At 43.7% G+C, this 25,382-nt stretch overlaps 2 protein-coding genes and 1 long non-coding RNA gene across 10 annotated transcripts in view; all 3 read left to right on the top strand.

Annotated features, from left to right (window-relative positions):
- LOC144103899 (uncharacterized) overlaps positions 1-3,257 on the top strand; it is a 37,546-nt gene extending 34,289 nt beyond the window's left edge. For 4 of the 7 annotated variants that reach the window (XM_077636605.1, XM_077636608.1, XM_077636606.1 and 1 more), the window contains one exon: positions 498-3,257. Coding sequence is in view for 3 of the 7 variants with exons in the window: in XM_077636606.1 (XP_077492732.1) it covers positions 498-685 (188 nt within the window). In the remaining 4 variants the exon portion in view is untranslated. The remainder of the gene's footprint in view (positions 1-497) is intronic. The other 3 variants (XM_077636609.1, XM_077636611.1, XM_077636612.1) reach the window with 1 other exon arrangement.
- Positions 3,258-6,961: 3,704 nt separating this feature from the next.
- On the top strand, positions 6,962-10,678 carry LOC144103892 (uncharacterized). Of its 2 annotated transcripts, none has more exons than XM_077636597.1 (2): positions 6,962-7,203; positions 7,275-10,678. In XM_077636597.1, exon 2 carries the CDS (start codon positions 8,436-8,438, stop codon positions 9,543-9,545), a length of 1,110 nt encoding a protein of 369 aa, XP_077492723.1. In that variant the 5' UTR covers positions 6,962-7,203; positions 7,275-8,435; the 3' UTR covers positions 9,546-10,678. The 2 variants fall into 2 exon arrangements, with proteins under 2 accessions (XP_077492723.1, XP_077492722.1); XM_077636596.1 differs by having other exon boundaries at positions 6,962-7,476; positions 7,825-10,678.
- A 6,487-nt stretch (positions 10,679-17,165) lies between these two features.
- On the top strand, positions 17,166-25,000 carry LOC144103906 (uncharacterized). Its single transcript, XR_013308367.1, has 3 exons — positions 17,166-17,271; positions 18,450-20,352; positions 23,161-25,000. It is a non-coding gene; the product is annotated as an uncharacterized LOC144103906 (long non-coding RNA).
- Positions 25,001-25,382: the final 382 nt, after the last annotated feature.

The raw sequence follows: 25,382 nt of genomic DNA, 5'->3' as shown, positions 1-25,382 counted from the left end.
GCATTTTCTTGTACGCCTGACTGTGCATTGTCAAATGTCACTGAATTTGTCGCTGAGATCACATCCACAAAGATAGATTTGCTCTGAAATGCATAAAGCCGTATGTGCTGATAAAATAGGGAGCTGCTGCAGCATGTTCGATCTGCAATCTATGGTGCACTCTCCTGGCTCCTGGCACTTGCTTGATGCAGTGGATCTGACATCTATCTTAGCTATGGGTGTGCATCTAAAGTTGCATCAGTGTTGCCTATATGCCCATACCATCAGTCTCCTATTTATGGGTGTCGTCTCGGCTACCGTACTTGCTTGTCAAGATGACATGCATTCCTGCATTTTAGTGGCTACTTCTGTGACATTATGGGGCCATGATGCCCCTCGATCACACTAAATATTTCCACCTTTCCACATGTGCAAGTGGCTACTGTATCAAACCCTGCTTTTGTGTAATTGAGGCTTTTCCTTTTGCATCTTATGCTTTTCTGTATGTCATCTTGCAGGCAAATCAAGCATATTCACAGGAGGATTGCTTGATGCTGGAAGAACAACCTGTATGGACAACTGTGGCCAAACTGTGCAGATGATATCCTCTGGCTCACATATTTTCAAATTGTGTATCTGTTGCTCGGTATTTCTTATGACTATGTGCCAAGTTAGGCACATCAGAATCCTTTTGTGTAATTTGTGATGAATACGGTGGATAGCTGCATATGGATATGGGGTGCAGGCCATTTTGGAGCTTATGTGTACAACCTTTTGTGGCCTTGCTGTTGTGTTCATTGATCTCGCTTTTGGTTGTGTTGAGCTGTATGGATTGACAGTTTTTTTGCAGCCAAGACCATCTGCTCCTCCCGCAGTAAATAGGGGTTGCGAAATGTAGGGCTGAAACAAGCAAATTGTTCGCCCATTCCCCTAAGTACCCAATCAGTTGCGTGTCCTAGGTGAATTTTGGTTTGGTGATCTTTGGTGCTGGCAACAGACATTACTCTTCCTTTATTCTTGTGTACGTGCATTGTTTTGGAATCATAATCTCACATGAATGAAGGAGTGAGTTTGCTATGGTGTTCGATTCAACCAGCTGCAGTGTTAATATGACAGGCATGAAAAGAGTATTGTATGTGCAACACCATTCTTGTTCCAGCCTGGTGGCTCATAAACTTGGTACAGGAACTAAAACAAAATTGAAAGCATGGAAGTCTTCCTTTTTCATACTATTATAAAATGCATCCCTGCTTCAGTAAGAAAAAAATTCCTTTCTGGTACCCAGTGCATTTTTCTCTTATAAGCACTGCTTCTCCGCATATAACTGTTAATACCTACAGTTGTTGAATCTGCCATTGCAGTCAACACTGGGATGCCAATCTAGCACATTTGAAGCAGCGCAAGGATGGGACACTTTAAAGAGACACCACAAACAAGGACTATCAACTAGTTTTATTCAACAACGCTCAGGAACATACATAGTCTTAGCATGTATATGGGAAGCATTCAGGGTTAAGAAGGAAAAACAATATTGTGTGAGCACACCATCTGTCACCCTGCTTCTCATGGAAATCGCATTTTTAGATCATCAGAATTATGACGCGTCCCCTGCCGCTTGATTTTAGCTGCCTTGTACGTTTTTATGAATTTTTTTGTTACTTGTTTACACTTCTTTTGCTCCTTTTGTGGTTCCTTCTCACATCACCATCATGTTTCTCATGCATGCCTTGTTGTTAGATCTTCGCTGTCTTATACTTTTGTGTTGTTATGACTTTTTGTTGTTGCTTGTTTACTTTTTGTTTCTCTTTGTTTGTGGCTTCCCCTTCTAGTTCCTGTTAGTGGCTGACATGGGTGTGTGCCGTTACCTTGGCCATGCCACATTATTGGTTTTTTTTAATAATTTTTTTCTTAGCTAGTCAAACCTATATATCCTATTCTGCTGTGGTTATTGGATCTAGAGAGCGTATATGCACCTCCACTATTAGCATCCGGGTTTTTTGCGTACGTATTCTGTTTTGCTCAGCTTGATTTTGCAGGCAGACAGGTGTCATCCTGGTACTACAAGCTGCCAAGCACTAACCTTTCAATATGTTTCCAACCCTTACTCCACAGGTGTCTTACTATTGAAAGCATGTAAATTGAGATTCCCATTAGTAGCAGTATCTGGCTTTGTCCTTGCATTAAGCCATAACCACAACCAGATGCCTTTCATACACACAAGTGCCTACTGCATTATACATGCTGTATACACTGAGCATATAAACAGTTTTCTTGTGACTGGAGACTTCTGTTTAGGCTACTGCACTCTGTTTGAATTTGCAGTAACGAGGGCAAAGAGTACATCCTGAGACTTCTGTTTAGGCTACTACTCTGAATTTGCAGTAATGAGGGCAAAGAATACATCCTGAGACTTCTGTTTAGGCTACTACACTCTGTTTAAATTTGCAGTAACGAGGGCAAAGAGTACATCCTGAGACTTCTGTTTAGGCTACTACACTCTGTTTGAATTTGCAGTAACGAGGGCAAAGAGTACATCCTGAGACTTCTGTTTAGGCTACTACACTCTGAATTTGCAGTAATGAGGGCAAAGAGTACACCCTGAGACTTCTGTTTAGGCTACTACACTCTGTTTGAATTTGCAATAACGAGGGCAAAGAGTACATCCTGATACTTCTGTTTAGGCTACTACACTCTGTTTGAATTTGCAGTAACGAGGGCAAAGAATACATCCTGAGACTTCTGTTTAGGCTACTACACTGTTTTAATTTGCAGTAACGAAGGCAAAGAGTACATCCTGAGACTTCTTTTTAGGCTACTACACTCTGTTTGAATTTTCAGTAACGAAGGCAAAGAGTACATCCTGAGACTTCTGTTTAGGCTACTACACTGATTTTGCAGTAACGAGGGCAAAGAGTACATCCTGAGACTTCTGTTTAGTCTACTACACTCAGTTTGATTTTGCAGTAACGAGGGCAAAGAGTACATCCTGAGACTTCTGTTTAGTCTACTACACTCTGTTTGAATTTGCAGTAACGAAGGCAAAGAGTACATCCTGAGACTTCTGTTTAGGCTACTACACTCTGTTTGAATTTGCAGTAACAAGGGCAAAGAGTACATCCTGAGACTTCTGTTTAGGCTACTACACTATGTTTAAATTTGCAGTAACGAGGGCAAAGCGTACATCCTGAGACATCTGTTTAGGCTACTACACTGTTTGAATTTGCAGTAACGAAGGGAAAGATTACATCCTAAGACTTCTGTTTAGGCTACTAGGCTCTGTTTGAATTTGCTGTAGCGAGGGCAAAGAGTACATCCTGAAACTTCTGTTTAGGCTACTACACTCTGAATCTTTATTAATGAGGGCAAAGAGTACAACACTGTCTAGTCACAAATTTCATTATATTTTTCCTCACAAGTCTGTAATCATCCCTGCCTACCACACCTACAGCTGCACAAACCATGAAAATGCCAGCTACCCTCCACCTGCCAGCACATCGACACATCTCTCCATTTTTTGTGTGCACTGCAAAAGATTGGAATGACATGCCCATCCACATTGTAGTCCATAGTGACCCATGACTATCCAAACCATCAATTTAAGCAATGTTAGTTTCTGTAACCTGCTCCCTCATGTAATACTCCTTCAAGTGGCTTTTGAGGTAGAAGGAAAAATAAAAATAAATCGCCGTCTAAATGAAATATTGAAGTCAGTCATAAGATACACCTACTAAAACCTGTTATAACAGAATGGAAGTCATGGTCACACCAAAAACGGTTCATTGAAGTCATTTTATGTAGATATATGAAAAAAAACAGGTTCAAAGATCCTTCAAGTAAATGCTGAAGTAAAATGAGACCCACTTCATTTTCACTGACTGGTATGTTATTTTGACCACGCAGAGAGAGAGTGCAAGGATTAGAACTTCAGTGCTGGACTTGGGTCATATGATTACTTGGCCATCACAAAGAAGTAGAATTTGAAATAACTTCTTATTGTTCATTCTTGGTGCTGAAAGTTCTTGACCTTTGTTGTTATTAAAGTTACTCAAACAAGAAAACTTATTAAAGCATATATTGAATCGTATTAAAGGCGAACCATGGAGGAATATACTATCAGATGAACCTGTGATCACTACAAAAGCCCCTCTAGATAATTTAAATGCCAGGTGATAGTATAAATAAATCATAAATCAATAATATATTTAGAAGATTGCTTGCAAAGTTTGAAATTGGATTATTTATTGAGCAGAACAAAATAAAAGGTGCTGCACTTGTTCTGCCTATACGCTGATGAAAAGGCAAGAATGCCTGACAATGTACATACCAGCACTGTCTCCTAACGAAGTCAGTCATTGAAGTATTTTTGTCGCCTTTGCATATTGTATGCACGCATTTATACATACGGTTATATTCTTTAAAAAAAAATGAGACCAACATTCGAGGTGAAAGTGCCACCATAAATCATGTTTCAGCATTCATGCGCAAAAGTGGACAAAATTAGGAGAAAATCATTTTCCACAGTTTTATTTTCAATGTCTACCATTTATGATTCCAGTATTAAAATTCTGGACTAGCACTGCAGACACAAAGCAACAAAAACTTACATGAACTCAACTGCTGCTCATCTCTCCTGTTTAGGAAGTCAAGTTCCCTCTTCAAGGAAGCAGTGTGTTCTTGTTCGAGACAGTATCGTTGTTTCCAGTACTTCAGTTCCTTCACTGCATTTTTCAATTCATGTGAAGACAACAGACTCATCTTCCGATTCACTACTGTCGTCGAGAATTTTCTGCCTGCGCTTCTTGCTGGCCTAAACATAAAAAGATTCCCAACATGCAGTGCAGATGTTTGAACTTTACACAGCACATCCAAGAAAAAGAAAAGGTCAAATTTTACTAACCTTGCATTGCATTTTTGTCATCACAATGCAATGCAGTCACTGTCAAGTATGGTTACTTGTAAGGAACACATCCATTTGATCCTGAAATTATCATGATGCCTGCAACTGACACTGTAGTAAATCAGTTTGCTAACATACTTATCAAGCCATCAGTTGCACCAAAAGGCAACATGCATTCAACTTGAGAAGGGACTGCAGTTAGTGCAACACTTCGTCTAATGTCTACAGCGGAGTCAAAAAGCCAGGAATCTAAAATCATAAGAACAATTTGCCTATTGCAGATTATGTAAAACAATATGTTGTTAATTTCAGAATGGTGACTACCTATGTTGAAATATTACCTTTCTGCCAATTGAAATAACGTGCACTAGGTATTGCATTTGCCCAAGTCTGTTATTCTGTTTGGCCCCCTATGGGCACATTCATGCTTCACCTTTGAGACAAACATGGGCAGGTTGTTATAACTAGTAACGTCTACTAATGGAGTGGGATTACAAATTGCCACACGGCTTCTGCTGCAGAGCAGCCTGTTGTCTTTAAAGGCAGGGTCACGGAGCCATGCATTGTTACTCATTGGAAAAATGCAGGCAAAAGGAGTGCAAGCAGTATTACACCTCTATACAAGCCAGAAGAATCCAGGGGTTTTTTCTGGCCGCACAGATTTAAGCGGAAAAGAAGTATTTGAATTTAGAAGATTGAAGGTTTGTAATGCTGTAATCGCATCAGAAAGGCACAGCAGACATGTCAGGATAAATAGCACAGCTGTTATCTTGGGTGATGGCACATATGCTAGAGCCAAGAGGATCACTTGCTCTTCAGGACCCATTTGAATCCGTGCGAAAAAACACAAGGGACGAGGAAGAAACCAACAGGACAGAGCGTGGAACTGGTTTATTACAACGGTCCATCACATTTATACAATCATCGCAATCACACTGTAAACTGACGAACGATCATCACGTAACACTGGTGCTAAGGCATGTACGGGACATCATTCTATCCAGACATGAAAACTCCTTATCAGACGAGTTTATCGAGGTTTTGCTGACACACAAGCTGGATTCCTTCTTAATACAGTAGACCTCGTACACTTCTTCACTTAGTTTAGGTGCTAACTTATTCAAGATTGTGGTATTGCGGAACAGAGGCGTGCAACCACGGCAGTGGCGACAATGATCGGCCACATGCCCGCCCCCCCGCCAATGCCCCTTATTCTGCATGGTGCTCCAGAAGTCGGCAAATGACCCCTCTTTTGCAGGGGACAAATCTGTCTGCGTGCTTAATACTACATTCTTCCGTGTGCCATCCATGCACCTTATTGCACAGGTCGGGCAGTTTTTTGGGTGCGGTGAAGACCACCAGCATGTAGCCTTTCTGAGCCACTCATTTTAAGTGATGCGAGATCTGGTGGTAATGTGGGATGGCAATGGGTCTCTTGCGTTTTGCTCCTTTCCTGCGGCGGTGCTCAGGAATGCCCCTAGCTTCACTGGCAAAGGCCTCTAGCACAGACGTGATTAACACCCAAGGAAAACCAGCACACAGTTTTTCACGTGGTTTCAAGATGCATTTTACTACTAGTCACCAACTAGCCCCCTCTCTCTATTTTTCTTCAGAACCATCTGGTGAAAAGTGTTTCTATGTTTTGTCCAATATACATACCGTGTTGACCTTTTGTTACCCTGTAAGCACATCAAGAGTGCACGCATGCTCATGCAGTCACGAAACACTGCACAAAATCGACGAGCAGGTTCGTCCCTGCATACAATTTTCTTTTAGTGGCCAGGAGTTCTTTTGTGATTTAGTAAATCAATATGAATGGTTCTAGTGTCACACAGCGTAATGGTTACATTCATGCGAGCACTATTTCGGACTTTGTGTTCATCATCATCGTTATCAGCCTGACTACACCCACTGCAAGGCATAGGCCTCTCCCATGTCTCTCAAATTAACCCTGTCCTTTGCCAGCTGCATCCACCCTATGCCTGCAAACTTCTTAATCTCATCTGCTGTTACATTCAGGCGCCCGCCCGTCTCTGTTGGCAGTGTCGTCAGCAAGGCTTACCTGCTGGAAGCCAACACTAAGCTTCGGTATGGTTCCGAGCCACGCGGTAAGAATCGCTCCCACGTTCGATACCCGAGCACCGAGAGTGTTGCCCAGGTGGATTGCGGGTATCAAGTAAGGGGAGCGAAGGCTCGCGGAATGTCGCCACAGCGAGCGTCGAGCACCTGACAGCACCGTGTGCCGCTACACTGGACAGACTCTTGGCGAAGCGGAGAGGCCGCCGCAGGGATCGAGCGGCACCTAATCCCCTATAGCCGTAGCTAAGGTGAGGGGACCAATGTGGCCTCAGTCCCGGAATACGGCAGCGAGCTGGCTGTCGTCCGCTAATCTTCGCAGGCATGGCAAATGACGAAGCGACTTCTTATGGCCACTAGACCCGACCCTGCGTTCTTGTCCGAGCGTTGACTGACATCTAAAGAACAGGTGTCGGCGGTGCGTGGAATCTTTCGGCTGGCTACGAGATCATCCGCCTTTGACGTGGACACAAGGGCGTCCTCCTCTCTCCCTGGCTCGACACGTGACGAGGGCGCGTCCCTAAGTACGTTGGTGCATGTTTGTGCATGATAATACAAGATAGGCCACTCTCACCCTGGCGGAAACGTCCTCAATCTGGGGAGCAAGAAATGTATAAAACTGGACAGCGAGTGCAGTGAAAATGGTGCTCCTCTTCTGTGCTGCCCTGTAATGCTCAGTCGTGTTCCCTTTTGGGTGCTCCTATTGTGTGCTCTATTTAGGAATCATGCTCCCTTTTAAGGCTCCTAAACCCTCCTTTTAAGATCCTCTCTTCGGAGAGAAGTTCCTTTTGACCTCTACCTATGTAAAGAATGTAAATAAACCCCCCAAGTTTTCTTCCTCCCATAATCCAACTCCTTTAACTCGTCGGCAGTCCTGTCCTGGTGGTGGTGGCAGTCGGAGCAAGCGTCGTCCCGTGACCCGTGATTCCGTCGGGAGCGGCTCAGAGCCTCCATCCAACAACTGGTGGCAGCGGTGGGATAGAATCGCCATCTTCAACAACTGGTTGGCAGCGGTGCGATGAACCGGGTTGCATGGTGCTGCCTCTGCGGGTGAGTGCTTGGTTTTTGCTTTGGATCCTCCAGGCTTCAAATTCTGGGTTAATAATTTGAACTGCTGGTTGATCGGGTGTTTATCTGTAGCACAGGGGTAGTAGCTCAGAATCACCAAGAGCGAGCAAAACCAATATTTAAAAGCAGCGACGGTGGACCTGATGAGGTTGTCAAGGGCAGAACTTAGTTTTTTGTGCGATGAGTTAGGAGTGGGTGCGGAGGAAAGCGCGACAGATTCGGACATTATCCAGGCAATCAAAATTTTTGAGACAGAATTAGACGATGATTTCGAAATTGCCTGGGACAACACTCAAAAGTGGGCAAAAAACAACGGTGTAAAAGAGCTGAGGAAGTTCAGAGACAGAAAGAAGAGGCAGAGTGGCAGAAACAAGAGGCAGAGCTGCAGGAGCGCAAACGAGTTCTCAAAGAGCCTATGCAGAAACTAGCAGCGGAGCTAGAGCAGGTCGAACCCAAGGCTAAGAACAGGCGGTTCTGTAAAGGCTTCGAAAGGGAAACAGAGGTGAACACTTTTGGCCTGGTAAACTGGAGAAGTTTCGAGTTGTGGAGTCACTGCGGCGTCAGTGAACAAGTTGTGGCTAACTCTGCGAAGCGGGCGTATGAGAAGTGTGGAGCTGCAGATGGGTTAATATGCAGTACTGAGAGCCAGGCTGAAGCAGATGTTGAGAGCCCAACTCTAAATGAGCAGTGCATTTCTGAGGAAAGCACGGAGTGCGATAAGCAGGCGGTGGAGGATGGCTTTCTAGAAAGTGAACTGCCGAACACTAGGGCAGAGGAAGGTCTGTCTGTCTGCTGTGTGGAGCTGACGCCACGCTGCGAAGGCGAAGAAGCCAATTTAGACTTGGATGGAGGCACCCAAGGTGCGATTGAAAAACTAGAAGCTAGTTTTGATAAGGAGACGCGCACGACACAGCCGAGACGAAAAAAAGGAAAAGGGCTAGGACCAAGACGAAAAAACTTAAAATGTCAGGACCTAAATTCAGGGGTGCGGAGAGGTGCTAACGTTAGCACAGGAAATGTGGCAAAAGGGAAAGCAGAAGGAAAAGCAAAAGCTTCCCGCATTAAATCTGGCAAATTAGCGGCTAAGGTTACGGGTCAGACGGGACGCGCAGGTGGTTTTAAACCTGACCGCTGTAACAGAAAGGGAAGACCGCTCATTGGAAGCAAGACAGAAGCGAGGTTTTGCAAAAAGCATTGGCCTGCGGGAAGACCGAGACTACATCGAGCTGACAGAAAGGCACTAAGAAAAAAAGCCAAGCGGCCCGGAAGATCACAAGACGCTAAGTTGCGTGACATTCCGGGGAGGCGAGCACGGGCCTCGAGAAACCAGGTATGCAGGGGTGTTCTGCGCGTGCACTTGAAAAGAATGGGTCCTTCAATTTCCGCACGTGATTCCAGGAAGCGCACAGGGCGAAAGCGTAGCCGAGCTTACTTGAGACGAGAAAAAAGGGTAGCTTCTATAGCTGGACTCGGTTCATCGACTCCCTCGGTTCCCGACTTTGCATGCTTTCCCAAAGCCTCTTGAGCGCGTCGAGGGGGTGCGGAGATGACAAGGGCAGTCAAGAATGGTGGTTTTCAGCTGCCTTTTGTCACGAGTTGACAGCAGTTCAATCAGTCAGAGTGTGGCCCTGGCGGGCATGTCTGAAAAGGCTAATCCTTTCAAACGGGGGGAGGTGAGTCAGCCTTCACTCCGGTGTAGCCATTCGAAGCAGCCATTTCTTTTTTATTCCTCTTTTTTTTGGGTGCGTGAAATCGGGGAAGGAAAGCTAGGCGTTTGGGGCTAAAGGTTTTGAAGTGATCAAAAAAGGCTGTACTTTTGTCATAATTTCGACAGAGGCTATTCTCCCATTAAGTTAGAAAAGCATGTCAAGTTGCCTTGCTACCAACTGATAAGGGCACTCACAGGAGTGCATCGAAGAGCCGCGTGGATGAGGCGTTGATTCCTTAATTGGAACCCTTCGGGGCGGGCAGTTTTTGTCTTTCAATTTTGGCACATGTTTCTTTTTGTATCCTTAGCAGATATCGGAGGACGAATTTGGTTGGGGGGCCGTTGTGTAGGTACCAAATGTCTCATTCACGGAAATGTAGCTAAAGCATCGCAGAGGCAATGAAAGTACGTCTATTTGTGCACATCTGAGTACCTGTGTTTAGTGGCGCCTGGTTAGTTAGCCGATTGTGGTATTCGGAGGCTAACTGACTGAAATGATACCTGCAGAATTTTGTGGGGAACAGCTGTAGCAGCTTTGTGTATAGATGAAGGTGACAAGGTGTCACATTGACAAAATTAGTTTAAAGGAAGCATCTCGCTAGTACAAGAGTGAGTAAGGTTTGTGATGCATAGTCGCATCTTTGTGAGTACAACCGGAGCCATTGATTCTCAGTCTCGAGCGATCAAGCTTCTCTGAGAAAAACCTCAAATTAATCTGAGTGTGGGCCAAAATTTTAAGCAGACTTTCGATATTCAGGTGGTTTAGGGGATCAGAGCTTTAATTAATAAGGAATGAAGTTTCTATTCAAAATTTGTAGGCTTTGACACACTACCGCTTATTCTACAACGTGGCAGTCTGTCCTTGGCAACCTCAGATGTGACACGGACGCTCTCTTTGACCCTAAATTCGGGCAAAATTGAGGGATCATTATTTGGAAACAGGACATCGTTTGGCATTAGAAGGAAGCCTGGTGGTCTGGAGTGAATTCCAGGCGCTTGCGCGTGGGGCAGTGCTTTGTTGTTCGGAACATCTCGTCTATGCTTTCCTTTGGTGGTGGTTTGGTGCTTTCTGTTTTTTTGGATTGATACTGCAAGCCAGGAAATCAACGTGGATGCAAGCCCATCTCTTCATGCCCAGCGGTTGGGAGCGCTGGCCAGTCGAGATTTTCCGGGCCGCGGAGGTGTTACATTTGGGCGCCCGCCCGTCTGTGTTGGCAGCGTCATCAGCAATGCTCACCTGCTGGAAGCCAGCACTAAGCTTCTTCGGTATGGTTCTGAGCCACGCGGTAAGAATTGCTTCCACGTTCGAGAACCGAATACCGAGAGCGTCGCCTAGGTGGATTCCGGGAACCAAGTAGGTAGAGCGAAGGCCCGCGGAAAGTCGCTGCAGCAAGCGTCGAGCACCTGACAGCACCGAGTGCGACTACACCGGACAGACTCTTGGCGAAGCGGAGAGGCCGCCGCAGGGATCGAGTGGCAGCTAATCCCCTATGGCCGTGACTAAGGTGAGGGGACCAATGTGGCCTCATTCCCGGAATATGGCAGCGAGCTGGCGGTCGTCGTCTGCTAATCTTCGCAGGCATGGCAAATGAAGAAGCGACTCCTTTTGGCTACTAGACCCGACCCTGCCTTCTTGTCCGAGCGTCAACTGACATCTAAAGAACAGGTGTTGGCGGTGCGTGGAATCTTTCGGCTGGCTACGGAATCATCCCCCTCCACTGTCGACGTGGACACAAGGGCATTCTCCTCTCTCCCTGGCTCGACACGTGACGAGGACATGTCCCTATGCATGTCTGTGCGTGATAATACAAGATAGGCCACTCTCACCCTGGCGGAAACGTCCTCAACCAGGGGAATCTGGGGAGCAAGAACTGTATAAACCTGGACAGTGAGTGCAGTAAAAATGGTGCTCCTCTTCTGTGCTCCCCTGTAATGCAAAGTCGTGTTCCCTTTTGGGTGCTCCTATTGTGTACTCTATTTAGGAATCATGCTCTCTTTTAAGGCTCCTTAAGCCTCCTTTTAAGATCCTCTCTTCGGAGAGAAGTTCCTTTTGACCTCTACCTATGTAAATAATGTAAATAAACCCCCGAAGTTTTCTTCTTCCCATCATCCAACTCTAACTCGTCGGCAGTCCTGTCCTGGTGGTGGTGGCGATTGGAGCAAGCATCGTTCCGTGACCCGTGGTCCCGTCGGGAATGACTCCGAACCCCCATCCAACACCGCCCACCTAACCTTCTGCGGCCCCCGCTATGCTTGTCTTCTCTTGGAATCCACTCCGTTACCTTTAAGGACCAGTTGTTATCTTTCCTTAGCATTACATGGCCTGCCCAAGGCCATTTCTTCCTCAACCCCATTTTGACTAGGATGTTATTAACCCACATTTGTTTCCTCGCCCACTCTGCCCACTTTTGGTCGCTTAACGTTACACCTATCATTTTTCGTTTCATGGCTCGCTGCGTCGTCCTTAACATAAGCTGAACCCTTTTTGTGAGCATCCATGTTTCTGCCCCATAGGTGAGTACTGGTAAGATACAGCTGTTGTACACTTTTCTGCTGAGGGATGTTAGTAAACTGCCATTCATGACCTGAGAGAACCTGCCATATGTGCTCAACCCCATTCTTATCCTTCTAGTTATTTCCCTCTCATGATCCGGATCAGCTGTCACTTCCTGCCGTAAGTAGACGTATTCCTCTACCGCTTCCATCACCTCGTTGCCAATTGTGAACTGCTGTTTTCTTGCTAGGCTGTTGAACATTACTTTAGTTTTCTGCATCTTCATTCCCAGACACACCGCACTGCTTTGTCTGTCTAACTCATTGATCATGATTTGCAGTTCATCTCCTGAGGGACTCAGCAAGGCAATGTCACCAGCGAATCACAGATTATTTAGATATCCTCCATTAACTCTTATCCCCAACTGTTCCCAATTCAGGCCTCGGAATACCTCCCGTAAACAGGCGTTGAGTAGCCTTGGCGAGATCGTGTCTTCTAATTGTGTGACGCCCTTCCTTATTGGAATTTAATTGCTGATTTTGGCAGCTTTACAGTTATTATATATATATTCCAGTACTTTGACATAAGGCTCATCTACACCCTTCTTCCGCAATGCCTGTATGAATGCCAAGGTTTCCACTGAGTCAAATGCTTTCTCGTAATCAATGAAGGCTATATATAGAGGTTGGCTATATTCTGTGCATTCCTCTATCACCTGATTGATAGTGTGAATATGATCTATTGTGGAATCTCCGTTATGAAAGCCTTTCTGATCATTTGGTCGATTAAAGTCAAAGGTTATCCCGACTCTATTAGCAATTACCTTAGTAAATGCATTGTACACATGCAAAAAGGTATTTCATTGTAGCATAATGTGAATTTAGCTTTAACTGAAAGTGACTGAACTGTACAGTGGAATCTGCCTGAAAGGTTACTTCACTATAAATACAGGCTGCCTTAAATCGGAAATAGAACTAAACAAAGTGGCTGGAAATGAGAGGTGCAATCAAAGGTCACTGAATATAGTTGGCATGCAAAGAGCCCCTGCTCTCTCACAATGATGTTCGAGAAACATGTTCACTCTATTTGCAACTTGTGTTTAACGAGCAGCACTGGCTCATTTTTCTTGTGCTTTGAACCCAACTTGTTGCATGAATTGGTCCAGATCTGAAGTGAACATGCTGGCGTGAATATTTCTAGCACACCTACACTTGGGCTTAGTTTTTGGGCGTCGAAAACAGGGAAGAGGCAAGTGCTGCCATGCCTGAGATAGCTATGCTTTCCAACCTTTTTCTCCTGTTAGTTGGCCTTAGGGCATTTATGAAAGATTGTGTTTAATTTCAAAGCCAGTCCATTACTGCAAAGTGAGTTGTATCAGAGTCCCTTTTGACTTCATCTCTTCACCTAATTTCCACCAAGATTAGAACCATTCTACATTTACTGATTTCCACTGCTGCCCAGTTATGTTTGTCATTTATTTTAAGTCTGTCTTCAGCAGTGTGGGCTTTGCTTGCACAGTCTGTTAATCTCAACTGTAGGGTGTGCTTTGATGGAGGCGAAATGCACATGGATTCTGTGGGCTGGGCAAATTAAATGTCCATTGAAGTTCTCCAGACAGTTGAAACTTTTCAGGAGTCCTCCGCTTTGGCACATCTCTCTGCCTGTGTGTCACTCTCGGAGGCTAAAGCTAACATGCCAGTTTCGAGCAACTGCTTGGGCTTCGAAGAGCAATGCCGTGCCCTTTCATAAAACTTTTCAGATTCCTTTTTTACTGGTTTAGCGGATTGCTAGCGACTGCTTTATATTTTGTCTGCCCATTTCGCTGCGTTTCCTTGACATACCTTCTTGATAATTTGAGCACTCTCACTTTGACACCTGAGTGGCATATATTCTTTCATTATTTATTAGTCCCCTACTACTTACTTATAGTGTGTTCATAGCTGGAGCACAGATGCAAGTGCTGATGAGCATGCTGCATTGTCCAAAGTCAAAGATAAAAAATTTTTGTTTTGTATTGTAACCGTTTGAAGAGCATAAAGTGAGTTTTTGATGTGTAATTACTTTTTCTGTTTAACTCTATTGCTAGAGCTGACATATTTTGAGCAGCTGCTTTCAGATGGGTGTTAATTGTAATGAGTCTTTCCTTTCAGTTGCAAGTCATTTGTTTGCCTGTTGATATGTTGCAATAAAAGATGTTGCATACCTCTAAGCAGAATTTGTTAATCTCTCATTCAAATGTGATCGTGGCAGATGAGATTTTTTGCAATGCACAAAAAAATTGGAGAAGCGGGAAGAAATCCTCAGTCCACTAGCCATTGTTTCAAGAGCTCTTGTCTTTGTGACAAGTCTTTTCAAATGTTGGATAACAGACTGACGCTCTCCTCTTGGCTCTTGACAAGTTTTTCCTTGTGCTTAATTGTCACTCAAGTTGGATTAAGTCATCCAGGAGGTGCAGTAGAAGCTTAAGGCAATTTATATTCACCATTTCATTAATTTGAGGACATGACTGCTGCCTTGCAAATCTACAATTAAGGCAAAGTAACTCGCAGCCTTTTCCAGCTATCGTTATGTTTCCCATTATACATTTCTACACTCTCCTGCCTGTGAAAAAAAAATAATTTTCGCAAGAAACAGGTCCTAAAATGTTCAAACACTGTTGGTGCTCTTAAAAATACATAATGTTTCTCTTGGAAAAGACGGCTAATTACTAGCAGATCCTGACCTCACAGTTGCTTCTCCATGTCTACTGGTGATGAGAAGGGAGAGAGGTCGTTTGTGCAATATTTATAAAGCACCAAAACTGCTATTGCATATGCGTGCACTACACACATCTGGCAGTTATAAGTGAATTTATAATTGATGGCATTATATATACCTGAAAATTCAAACATTTGTTTAGCAGCTAAAATATATTTACTTGTGATGCTGGAAATCATGATTCAGCAATTTGAAATATGCATTCATCCATTGGCCAACTCAAGGCAGGTTGCAGTTCGTGATAACTGGCAGAAGGCATTCACCAGCTGGAAATTGCTTTTCATAGCTGTTTCATGTTCCAGTTGAAAAGCTTACAGCTGGAGCATTGAAATGTCCAGCTGGAAACTGCTTTCTTTAGCTGTTTCCCGATTCAGCTTGAAAGCTTGCATTTGGAGCAGTGGTGATGATTCAGCTGGAAATGTCTTTTTCCAGCTGGAACAGTCAAGAGTCCAGCTGAGAAGAAGGAAATTCCAGCTGGACATTACTTGCTCCAGCTAGGGCTGGCCTCCTTGCTTTTTACATTACAGCAACCCATTGTATATAGTAAGGCATTTTATAACCCGTATAAATCCAGCCTGTACTTAATCTCTGGTCTTAACATCCCTCGATCATTGAAATTTAAATTCTCTGTTCCTCAGCATAATTATCAGGAAGCCTTGACCTTTTCTTGTCAACGCGCATTGCATATTTGCACTGACGGGTCATTCACTCATCACTGTGCTGGTGCTTTGTTGTTCTTAGCTCCACAAAAATTATTTTATATGTTCATCGCATATCCTTAGAACTACCCTCTAGTGCCTGTGCCGGGGAGCTTGTATATTTCCATTCTGCTGTTGTGTTTGCTGTTAGTAACCCTTTCTCTATGCCGTTTTTATTTCTACACTGATTCTCTATCTCTGTTTTCTGCCCTGTCTTCAATTGCTTCATTGAACCCGACAGTTATTTCCACTATGAAAGATCACGATCGTTTGTCTTCTCTTGCCCCATTTCTTTCATTTCATATCTGGGGTCACTCCGGAATTTTTGGAAATGAATTAGTCGACCAGGCTGCTGGTAGTGATGGGCAATATGGCCATTTTCACACTTCTACACCCTTTCACACCATTGTATGCTTTCTCCTTTGCCCCGTTCTTCGCTTCTTTTATGGCGAAATTATTGCCAAGAAAATAATTGCGGCACAGAATTATTAAACTGCATGCGTAATATGCTCATTATTCCTTCCATACGTCTATACTAGGAATCCTCTAATTACTTTACTCACTGGGCGTGGTAGATTACATTTCTACACTTAAAAAAGTTTGCCTATTTCCATCTTCAACTTATTCGTATGTGGTATGTTGATCAAACATGTCAGTCATTATTTACTTCCGGAATTGTTCTCTTACTATTCCTTTCATTTCCCGTTTGAAGTATCTCTGCTAATCTGTCATTACACCATCTAATTATTCCTCTCTTCTGAATAACCCTGCTGCTGGTGCTGTCCTGATTCAAATGGTTCACAACCTAGGGTGCGACCTCTTTCTCTGCACAACCAATGTGCCGGAATCATTTACAACTGCCGATGTAGAAGGTTAGCGAGCACCTACAACCTCAACGAAGCGTAGCTCCAAACGATCTCCTTACATGTCGTCACCTGATCGTGTTTTCTGGAAACAAGCCCGGACAAAAGCTGTATTGTAAAACTCTACGCATGATCAGGTCCTTGTAACAAAAGCCTTGGCCATGCAAGAGTCATGCGTTGCGCCTGGTGGCAGAGAGCTGGACAAGTTCGAGTACTGCGAATTCAGCAAATAAAAAAATTGGCCGCAATGCCTCGGCAGAATGTAGTTCCAACAGGGTGGAGAGGTATCTGCACTTATGATTTCTTTTCGCGCGGAACTCAGTGGCGACGAATAAATCATCGCACGTACAAGTTAAGCCGCGGATATAAATTTCGAATGTAAAATTCATGCATTAGATTCCATCGGTGCGATATCGAAACCAACAGTGCCAAAATTCGGTTTTGGTTTCGATCGCTCTGGAAGGTTACAACAGGTCAAACTTTTCTCCTGCAATAATATTTATTTTAGGTTTCCCACGTGGTCTTGATAAAGTTTTTAATTATATAGACGTGCATACGCTAACCTGGCAGGGACCATGTATGTTAGCGCAAGCTGCATCGCGGGCTGCATCAACGGTCGCACAAATTTCGGGCGTTTCCGGTTGTGCCAGATCCCCGATCTGTTGTTACATATATATTATTTTTGTTGTTGTTGTTGGTCTGTGTCAAGAAGAAGCTTTGCACAAGGAAATGTATGTGCCTACAAAGCAAGGGGAAATGCGTGCGACCCGGTGAACGTCACTTTTGCAGCGTGCGCTAGTGAAGACGCGGTTCGTGTTTGTGCGCGCTTGCCGAAATGTCGCCGCACAGTCACAAAAGATTCGGGCTTGTTAACGCCTTTACCAGTAACATGAAAGTCGCAGAAAAGTCTAACCACAATAGCAGACAAATTTGCTCCGTTGAAACCTGCTGGCTATTTTAAGACTTACATCAGTAGGCTACTAGGCGCATAGGCTGCAAAGTTGCAATTACCGTTAATTTGTGTACGCGTCTTCAGCCACGACCATCTCACTGACTCGGTCGCCAGTGAGCCTTCCGAGCCTTATTTTTCTTGTAGCAGGCTTTAGCAAAGATAGTACGTTTGTGGAGATCGCGCTGTTCACAATTCTGGCATGTCCGCGTTCTTCTGTGTGTGTGTAATCGCATTGAAAATGCAACGATTAGTTCCTTTGCAATCTGTAGCGTTGCCGTGAAAATTTAGATGCTTTATGTATTCTGTGGCGGCATGTATGATAACATTGTTCATGGTGCGTTATGGTGACTTGTGGAAGCTGGTGAACCATATCTCAATGGCGGTACCTGTAACCAGCAGTTTACGCCGGAAACTGGTACAAACCACGTTGGTACAAACAGCTTCTAGTTAACGCGCGTACCACCAGGCTTTTTTTTCCATATAGAAGTCGTCCCTTCCTCCGTGCTGGCATGTCACACACGCATAAAATCCTTATTCCGCGTCCCAATAGCCGCTACAAGGGAATAAAAAATGATTGCTACTCTTCGACTGCACTAAACGGCCTGCATGAAAATGCAGGACTACCTGCCGTATTTACAATGCTGGGTTCGTATTATTGCCCGCCGCGGTGGCTCAGTTTTTAGGGCACTCATCTACTTAGCCGGAGTACCCCGGTTCGAGCCCGACCACGGCGGCCGCGTTTCAATGGAGGCAAGACGCTAAGCCGTGCGCCCGTTGCTATGCGATGTCAGTGCACGTTAAAGATCCCCAGGTGGTATAAATTATTCCTTCCTTTACGGCGCCGCTCTTCAGGTGTCCGCCGAGATGTGACACAGATACTGCGCCATTTCCTTTTCCCAAAAACCGATTTTCATTTTTTTTTTGGCTGGGCCTCTTTGTTGTGTCCTCTTTTTGCAGGCATTGGAGGACTACCAGTAGCCAGGGGGAAGAACATTCCAGAGGAACTGCAGCCAGCTATGCCGGCCCATAGCTTGATGCTCCTCTCCAGAAAAACAATGTATTAAGGGATGTGTGTTTGTACTACCCACCAAAAAATCTCATCTAGATAGATAACTTCTGGCATCCTCTTTATATCAGTCTGGTGGAGAGTGCCGGTTTATTTTTTTTCAGACTTTTAATCCTGTTCTGTTTATTTTTTTTCTGTTCGTGGCTATTTCTCATCTTCTAAGTGGTATTTCTTCGATTTCTGTGAGTTTTCATGCATTTCCTCTGTTCTGCTTTCACATCGCCTGATAATTTTGCTCTATCCTTGAAACCCAAGGCTACAGGATGGTTTGTTCTCTCTTGATATCTGGTTGTGTAGATTTAGAGTTCGCTAGAACTTGTTCAATGTTTTCTGCACTGCTCCTGTATGCTGCACAAATATCTCCCTGTTTGTACTTGCTTCTATGTATTGCCTGGTTCTGAGACAACCTGATCTAGCCTCGGGTACATGGGTATTGACTCTTAAATTACCATATAGCGCTTCCTTCCGGATTTTGTTCTTAGCAGCTCTATATTTGCGCCTTCATTCTCTTGTTCTCATTTTTTTCATGCCCTTGTACTCAGTTTCATAAATAGCAGGCAATGCTGCAGATTGCAGAAGTAGTATGTTTGTGAACCCATACTCCACCAGATATTCATTTTTTTCAAAAGTCAGGCGAGTGTTTGGACAAAAACAAAAAGTTATGTAAAACAGTATTAGCATTGAAAATCACGGTTGAAACTATGAGGCGCTCTGTGTTCAGGCCTTCTGGCTATAATTTTCACTGAATGTACAACTACTCGGGCACGGATTGAGTTGGAGTGATTCGCCCTGCCAACCTCGTGTCGCATCGCCTCTTGTAACTTTTGTTTCTCAAAGATGCATTGAGTCGCAAGGCGAAATTGCGGCAAGAGGTAAAACAAAGTCCAGGAGGTGCCAGCCACGGCACTTAAAGTTTGTCACAATGATGTGCTTGTGTTCACTTTAGTTGTATATCAAACAACTTTTTGGGCGCGGACTTAGCCTGTGTGAATGGGTGTGCTAGGTGTGGCAGCTTTGATGGCTATGAAGGAAATGGAGTATATTTTTTATTTATACAAGTACCTGCAGCACCACAAGGGCATTATTGCAGGGGGGACAATTGGAGGAAGATGAACATGTGACAAAAACTTAAACAGCTAAGCACAGTTGGTAAAAGCAAGAAAGTAATAAAATATGTAACATCGATAACCCACCTCGACGGCAAACAGTCCTCAGTGTACTGCGGTGCAAATGCAGAGGAGTCTGTTTTACATTTTTTTTTTGTGTTCCATGGGCGAGTTGCTCCACTCGAAGAGCGATGTTCTATCGGATTAAACTCCACAATGCTTTTCTCTTTTCCGACAGACAGAAAGTGTACTTTCTGAAGTAACTCACTGCTCCCAAGATCCTTTGCACATCGTGCTTGGATGATGGCCGTGGAAAGTTGACAACACACTGAATGAAATTTTTATTTGTTTTAATTCCTTCCCTTGTGATTGCATCTCCCAGGAATTTTAATTCTTGAGCACCAAAGATACACTTCTCTTTGTTCGGGGTGAAACCAGCTTCATGAATCGCTTTAAGCACTTCCCTCAAATGACTGCCGTACTTGGGCTTTGTTGCGTCCAAGATCAATATGTCGTCTACATTCTCACTTTAGGCATGCTGTCCAGTGCTTTACTGACTCCATTTTGAAATATTTCTTATGCAGAGCTTAAGCCAACGCCCGTACAGTGTACTGAAGATGCAGATTTGGGACAGTTGTTCATCTAATGGCATCTGATAAAATCCGTAGTTGACATCAAGTTTGCTAAAGTAAGTGGCACCGGCCAACTCTGCTACAGTATCCTTTCTTCTATGAAGCTTGTAAATTTCACATTTGATGTTTTCGGTGGTATCCCATTTCTGACACAATGCTTCGAGTTACAAGACGCTGACACTCTGACGCGTAGGAAGAACCGCCTGTATTGCACTGAGCTTCTTTTTATGCCCCATAGATTTGGCCAATGCGGCGGATGACAGCGTAATCCACCACATAACGATACAGAGATGTGTCTTCGGAAGTCAAAATTTTTTTTGAAAGAGCACAGGGTCACATAATGGACTGCCAGTCTTGCAGTGGCATGGTCAACAACCGTATTGTTGGCGTGCCCCATCATCCTCTGATATCTCTATAGCTGTGTATTTGGCCAGAAAGCATTGCCACCTCTGATCGTTCATGATAAGTAAAGCTGTGAGATAGTATTTAATATTTCTGGTAAGTCAGCAGTGATAATGTAGCATGTTCCAATTTTATTCTGCAGCTTCCTGTCTCCTCCATGGTTGGTAATACCATCATAGTTTTTTGTTACATATAAATATATGTGGCCGCAAATATTCAAATGAATGGTCAGAAATGAATATGCCTACTCTGATGCTTTTGGATTATGTTTGTATCCTGAGGTTTTATTAGAGGTTTCAAGTTCTGTAGACCACATTTTCAAGTTTAACGCAGATTAGTGCTATCTGTGCCTTTCTTTATGCCAAAATTAGACAGCTTGTATATGTTTCAGAAATGGTATACTGACTGCAATTTGTCATGGTAATACAACTCTCACCAATAATAAGTTACCTAGTTGGCCGCCGCAGTGGCTCAGTGGTTATGGCGCTCGGCTGCTGACCCAAAGGACGCGGATTCGATCCCGGCCACGGCGGTCGAATTAGATGGAGGCGAGATTCTACAGGCTCATACTCTGCGATGCTGGTGCATATGAAAGAAAACCAGGTGGTCGAAATTTATGGAGATCTAACTATGGCATCCCTCATAGCCTGAGTCACTTTGGTTTCAACTTCGATATTACAGGTTTCAAGTTGGATAGGTCACATTTTGAAGTGTAACACAGATTAGTGCTGTGTGAGCGTTGTTTTATGCCAAAATTAGACAGCTTATATATGTGTCACAAATGATATACTGGTTGTAATCTGTCATGATAATACAAACTCTTAGCAATATCAAGTTAGGCAATCTTGTAGGTTTCAAGATCAAAATATCTTAAAGAACTAGCTTCATAATGGTTTCTCCGAGGCTTTCATAAAGCCGCTTCCTTCTATGTTAGAATTATTTGTGCCTCTAGACAACATTTAAGACTGTATGTACATAGTCGTGCCTAATGCTGTACGCATGGGCAGACGCTCTGCTGACGACTTGATTATCAGTCATGAATGCTACAGGACTGACTAGGGTGGACATGCAACAAATGCAGGAAATAGCTCTGCGCTTCATTAAATGTCTAACTTATTATGACTCATGTTTTTTTAGAAAAATCTGGGGTCCGACAGCTATCTGAAGATGTCATTATGATGGCAGTGATTGTATGCTCATTGATTCTAGGGTCCATAAATTTCAGCTTAGCTGCATTGTTCATCGATTTCCTTCACTTTTCAATTCCTTGAAAACTAAGATGTTGGGATGTACTACCACCACTAAAGCACTAAAGTAGAAAAAAAGCATTGTTTCTAAACAGACATTACTGTAGTGTGGTGTCATTTCTCTAGTCGGACACTAATTGTACGTTCACTATCACACAGCCAGGCAGCATGTGGTCGCAGTAGAAGGGGAGTATATTGGCAACAACGTGGGAATTCCCTGGGTTCTCACATAAGCAAGAACCAAAAGACCACTTAGACAGCAGTGCTGTTAACATGCGCACCTAGTGAAAACTATGGCTAGAGGGGGTAAAGAGAAGAAGCGTGTGTATTATGCACACTTTGAGCAGGACTGTAAACTCAAGCTGCAAGCTCGGATGCGAAAAAGATTAAAAAATGCTGTCCTGCCTCCCTTATACTGTTAGCGTCGGGAGTACGAGTGGCTGGAAAAGTTTCCGCGAGTCCTCGTGGAATGTCACGCTGACATGTTTTCATGCGATGAGTTTCTGAGGCAAAAAGAGAGAGCGCTGTCTCCTCAATGCCTGTAACAGTCAACTCCGTCGATCAGCGCTAGGGTTGCTGCAACGCATGTGCCCTCTCTTGTTGGTTAAAGTAACTAGGGAGGAGGACATTGTGGGGAAGTAAATCCAAGGGCACAGAGCGGGCAGAGTGCCCACAGCAGAGAGAATGCGCTTTCTAGTTTAGTTTTTGACGTCAGCACTTCCTTGTACCCCTGAATGCATATTATCAAAACGGTCACTTTGAATTTATCTCCGAGATCACATTCACAAAGATAGCTTTGCTTTGAGATGCATAAGGCTTTGCGTGCTGATAAAATAGGTAGCTGCCTCGACATGTCTGATCTGCAATTTAGGGTGCACTCTGCTGGTTCCTGGCACCTCCTTAAGGCAGTGGATCCGAGTTTAACCTTAGCCAGGAGTGTGCATCTAAAAGTGCACCTGCTTTGCCTATATGCATCACACCATCGGCATCCTATGCATGAGTGTTGTCTCCGCTGCCATGGTATCTTAGCAATATAAAATGTATTCCTGCTTATTAGTGGCTGCCTCTCCAACATTATGGGGCCATGATGCCCATCGATCACACTAAATATTCTCTGCCTGTTCCATCTACAAGTGGCTGCAGTATTAAACTCTTGTTTTGTGTAATTGTGGCTTTCCCTTGTTATTTTATGCTTTTCTATGTGCCTTTTTGCAGAGAAATCAAGCGTACTCCCAGAAGGAGTGCTAGGTTCTGGGGGAACAACCTGCATGGACAACTGCTGCCAAACTATGCAGATGATATCCTCAGGCTCATTTCTCTTCAAACTGCATATCTGTTGCTCTGAATTTGTGATCACTATGTGCCGAGTTAGGCACATCAAAATACTGGATAATTTGTGATGAATACGGTGGATCTTGATCTGACAGCACCTCTTTACGGTCTGCAGGCCATTTTGCAGCTCAGGTCTATGACTTTTTGCGGCATTTCTGTTGTGTTCATTGATCTCGCTTTTGGGTGTGTTGAGCTGTATGCATTGACAGTTCTTTTGCAGTCAAGATCATCTGCTGCTCCCACAATAAACGGGTTGAGAAAATATAGGTCTGAGACAAGCAAATTGTTCTCACATTCCCCTAACTACTCACTCGTTTGCGTGTCCAATATGAATTTGGGCCTGGTGATCTTGAGTGCTGGCAAAAAAGACACTGCATTTACTTTATTATGTATCTGTATCTTCTTGTTATCCTAATCCCGCACCCAATGAATGAGTTAGTTTGCTACGGTGTTATGAAAACCAGGTGCAGTGTTAATTTGACAGGCAAGAAAAAAGTCGAGTATGTCCATTCTGGGTCCACTCTGGTGGTTTATGGAACTTGGTACAGGCACTAAAACAAGATTTCAAGCATGGCAATCTTTCCTGTCACCTGCAACCCTTTTCATACTGTCATAAAACGTATGCCTGCTCCAGTAACAAAACAGTTCCTGTCTGGCACCCAGTGTATTTGTCTATCTTCGAAGTGCTGCTCCTCTGCAAATAACTGTTATTACCTATGGCTGTTGAAGTTAGGTAATCTGCTATTGCAAATCAACACAGGGATGCCAGTATATCGCATTTGAAGCAGCGCAAGGACTGGAAGCAGTAAGGAGACGCCACGAATGCTGGCTATCAACTGGTTTCATTCCAGAACGGTCATAGCATATGTAGGTTTGACATATATATGGGAAGCATTCATGATTTAGAAGGAAGAACAACTCTGTGTGATCACAGGAAGAACAACTCTGTGTGATCACACCATCTATCACACTGTTTCCCAAGGAGGCCGCATTTCCAGATCATCGGATTTATGACGTGCGTCCTGACGCTAGATTTTAGCTTCCTTATACATTGTTGTGAATTTTTGTTTTTCTTGTTTACACTTGTTTTTCTCCTTTTGTTGCTTCCTCTCACATCATCATCTTGTATCTGATGCATGCCTTGTCATTACATTTTAGCTGTTATATAGACCTGTTATGAATTTTTGTTGCTCTTTGTGGCTTCCCCCTTGAGATCTTGTTAGCAACTGAGCTGGGCATGTGCCGTTTTCTCCATCATGCCACGTTTAAATTATCTTTTTTGTTGTCCTTAGCTTGCCAAACCTGTTATAATATTATAACATGTGTTCTTCACCTTGGAGTAAAACTATTTGATGCTCACCACTCGTGGTGTCTCCTTGCTGTGTCTTGTCTTCGCTCTGTTTCAATAATAGTCGGTAACCAGCAAGCCCAATTCATAACACTTGTGCCAATCTATGGTTATTGAATATATAGAGCATGTAGGCACCTCTGCTATTAGCATTTGGGTTTTTTGTCTTCTGTCTTGCTCTGGTTTCTTCAGACATATGTAGTCCTGCTACTCCCCTCTGTCAAGCATTAACCTTTCAAAATGCTTCCAACCCTTACTTCACTTGTGTCTTATGATTGAAAACATGTAATTTCGCATCTTCAGTAGTAGTAGTAGTATCTGGCTTTGTACTTGCATTAAGCCATAAACACAACCAGATGCATTTCAAAAGACATGTACCTACTGCATTATAAGTGCTGTATGCATTATAAGCGCTGTACAACTATTCAGACCAGCTGTGCTAAATATACCACAATTGACATTGCATTGCATATACCACAATTGGCATTGCTGGTAGAAAACATCATTTTCATGTATTTGTTCTCTTATTTTGCACAACAATGCCAGTTGTACTTTATTTCTGACCATATTCTTTCACATTTTGTGCTTAGGGAAGAAAGAAAATGACACAATGTGTTGTCGGATCTCGTTTTTGTGAATGATTGCTACTGCCCTGTGCATTACTGTTTACACAAAAGCATAAAACCGCTGGTGCTTGTGGCATTTATGTTCATTGTAAAGTGACACTCCATTTCTCTCCATTATTTTGCAGGGCATT

This window comes from Amblyomma americanum, chromosome 9 (genome assembly GCF_052857255.1).
Source record: "Amblyomma americanum isolate KBUSLIRL-KWMA chromosome 9, ASM5285725v1, whole genome shotgun sequence".
Taxonomy (NCBI): Eukaryota; Metazoa; Arthropoda; class Arachnida; order Ixodida; family Ixodidae; genus Amblyomma; species Amblyomma americanum.
The sequence above is the reverse complement of the archived record's forward strand: the minus strand, read 5'-3'. Positions and strand labels throughout refer to the sequence as shown.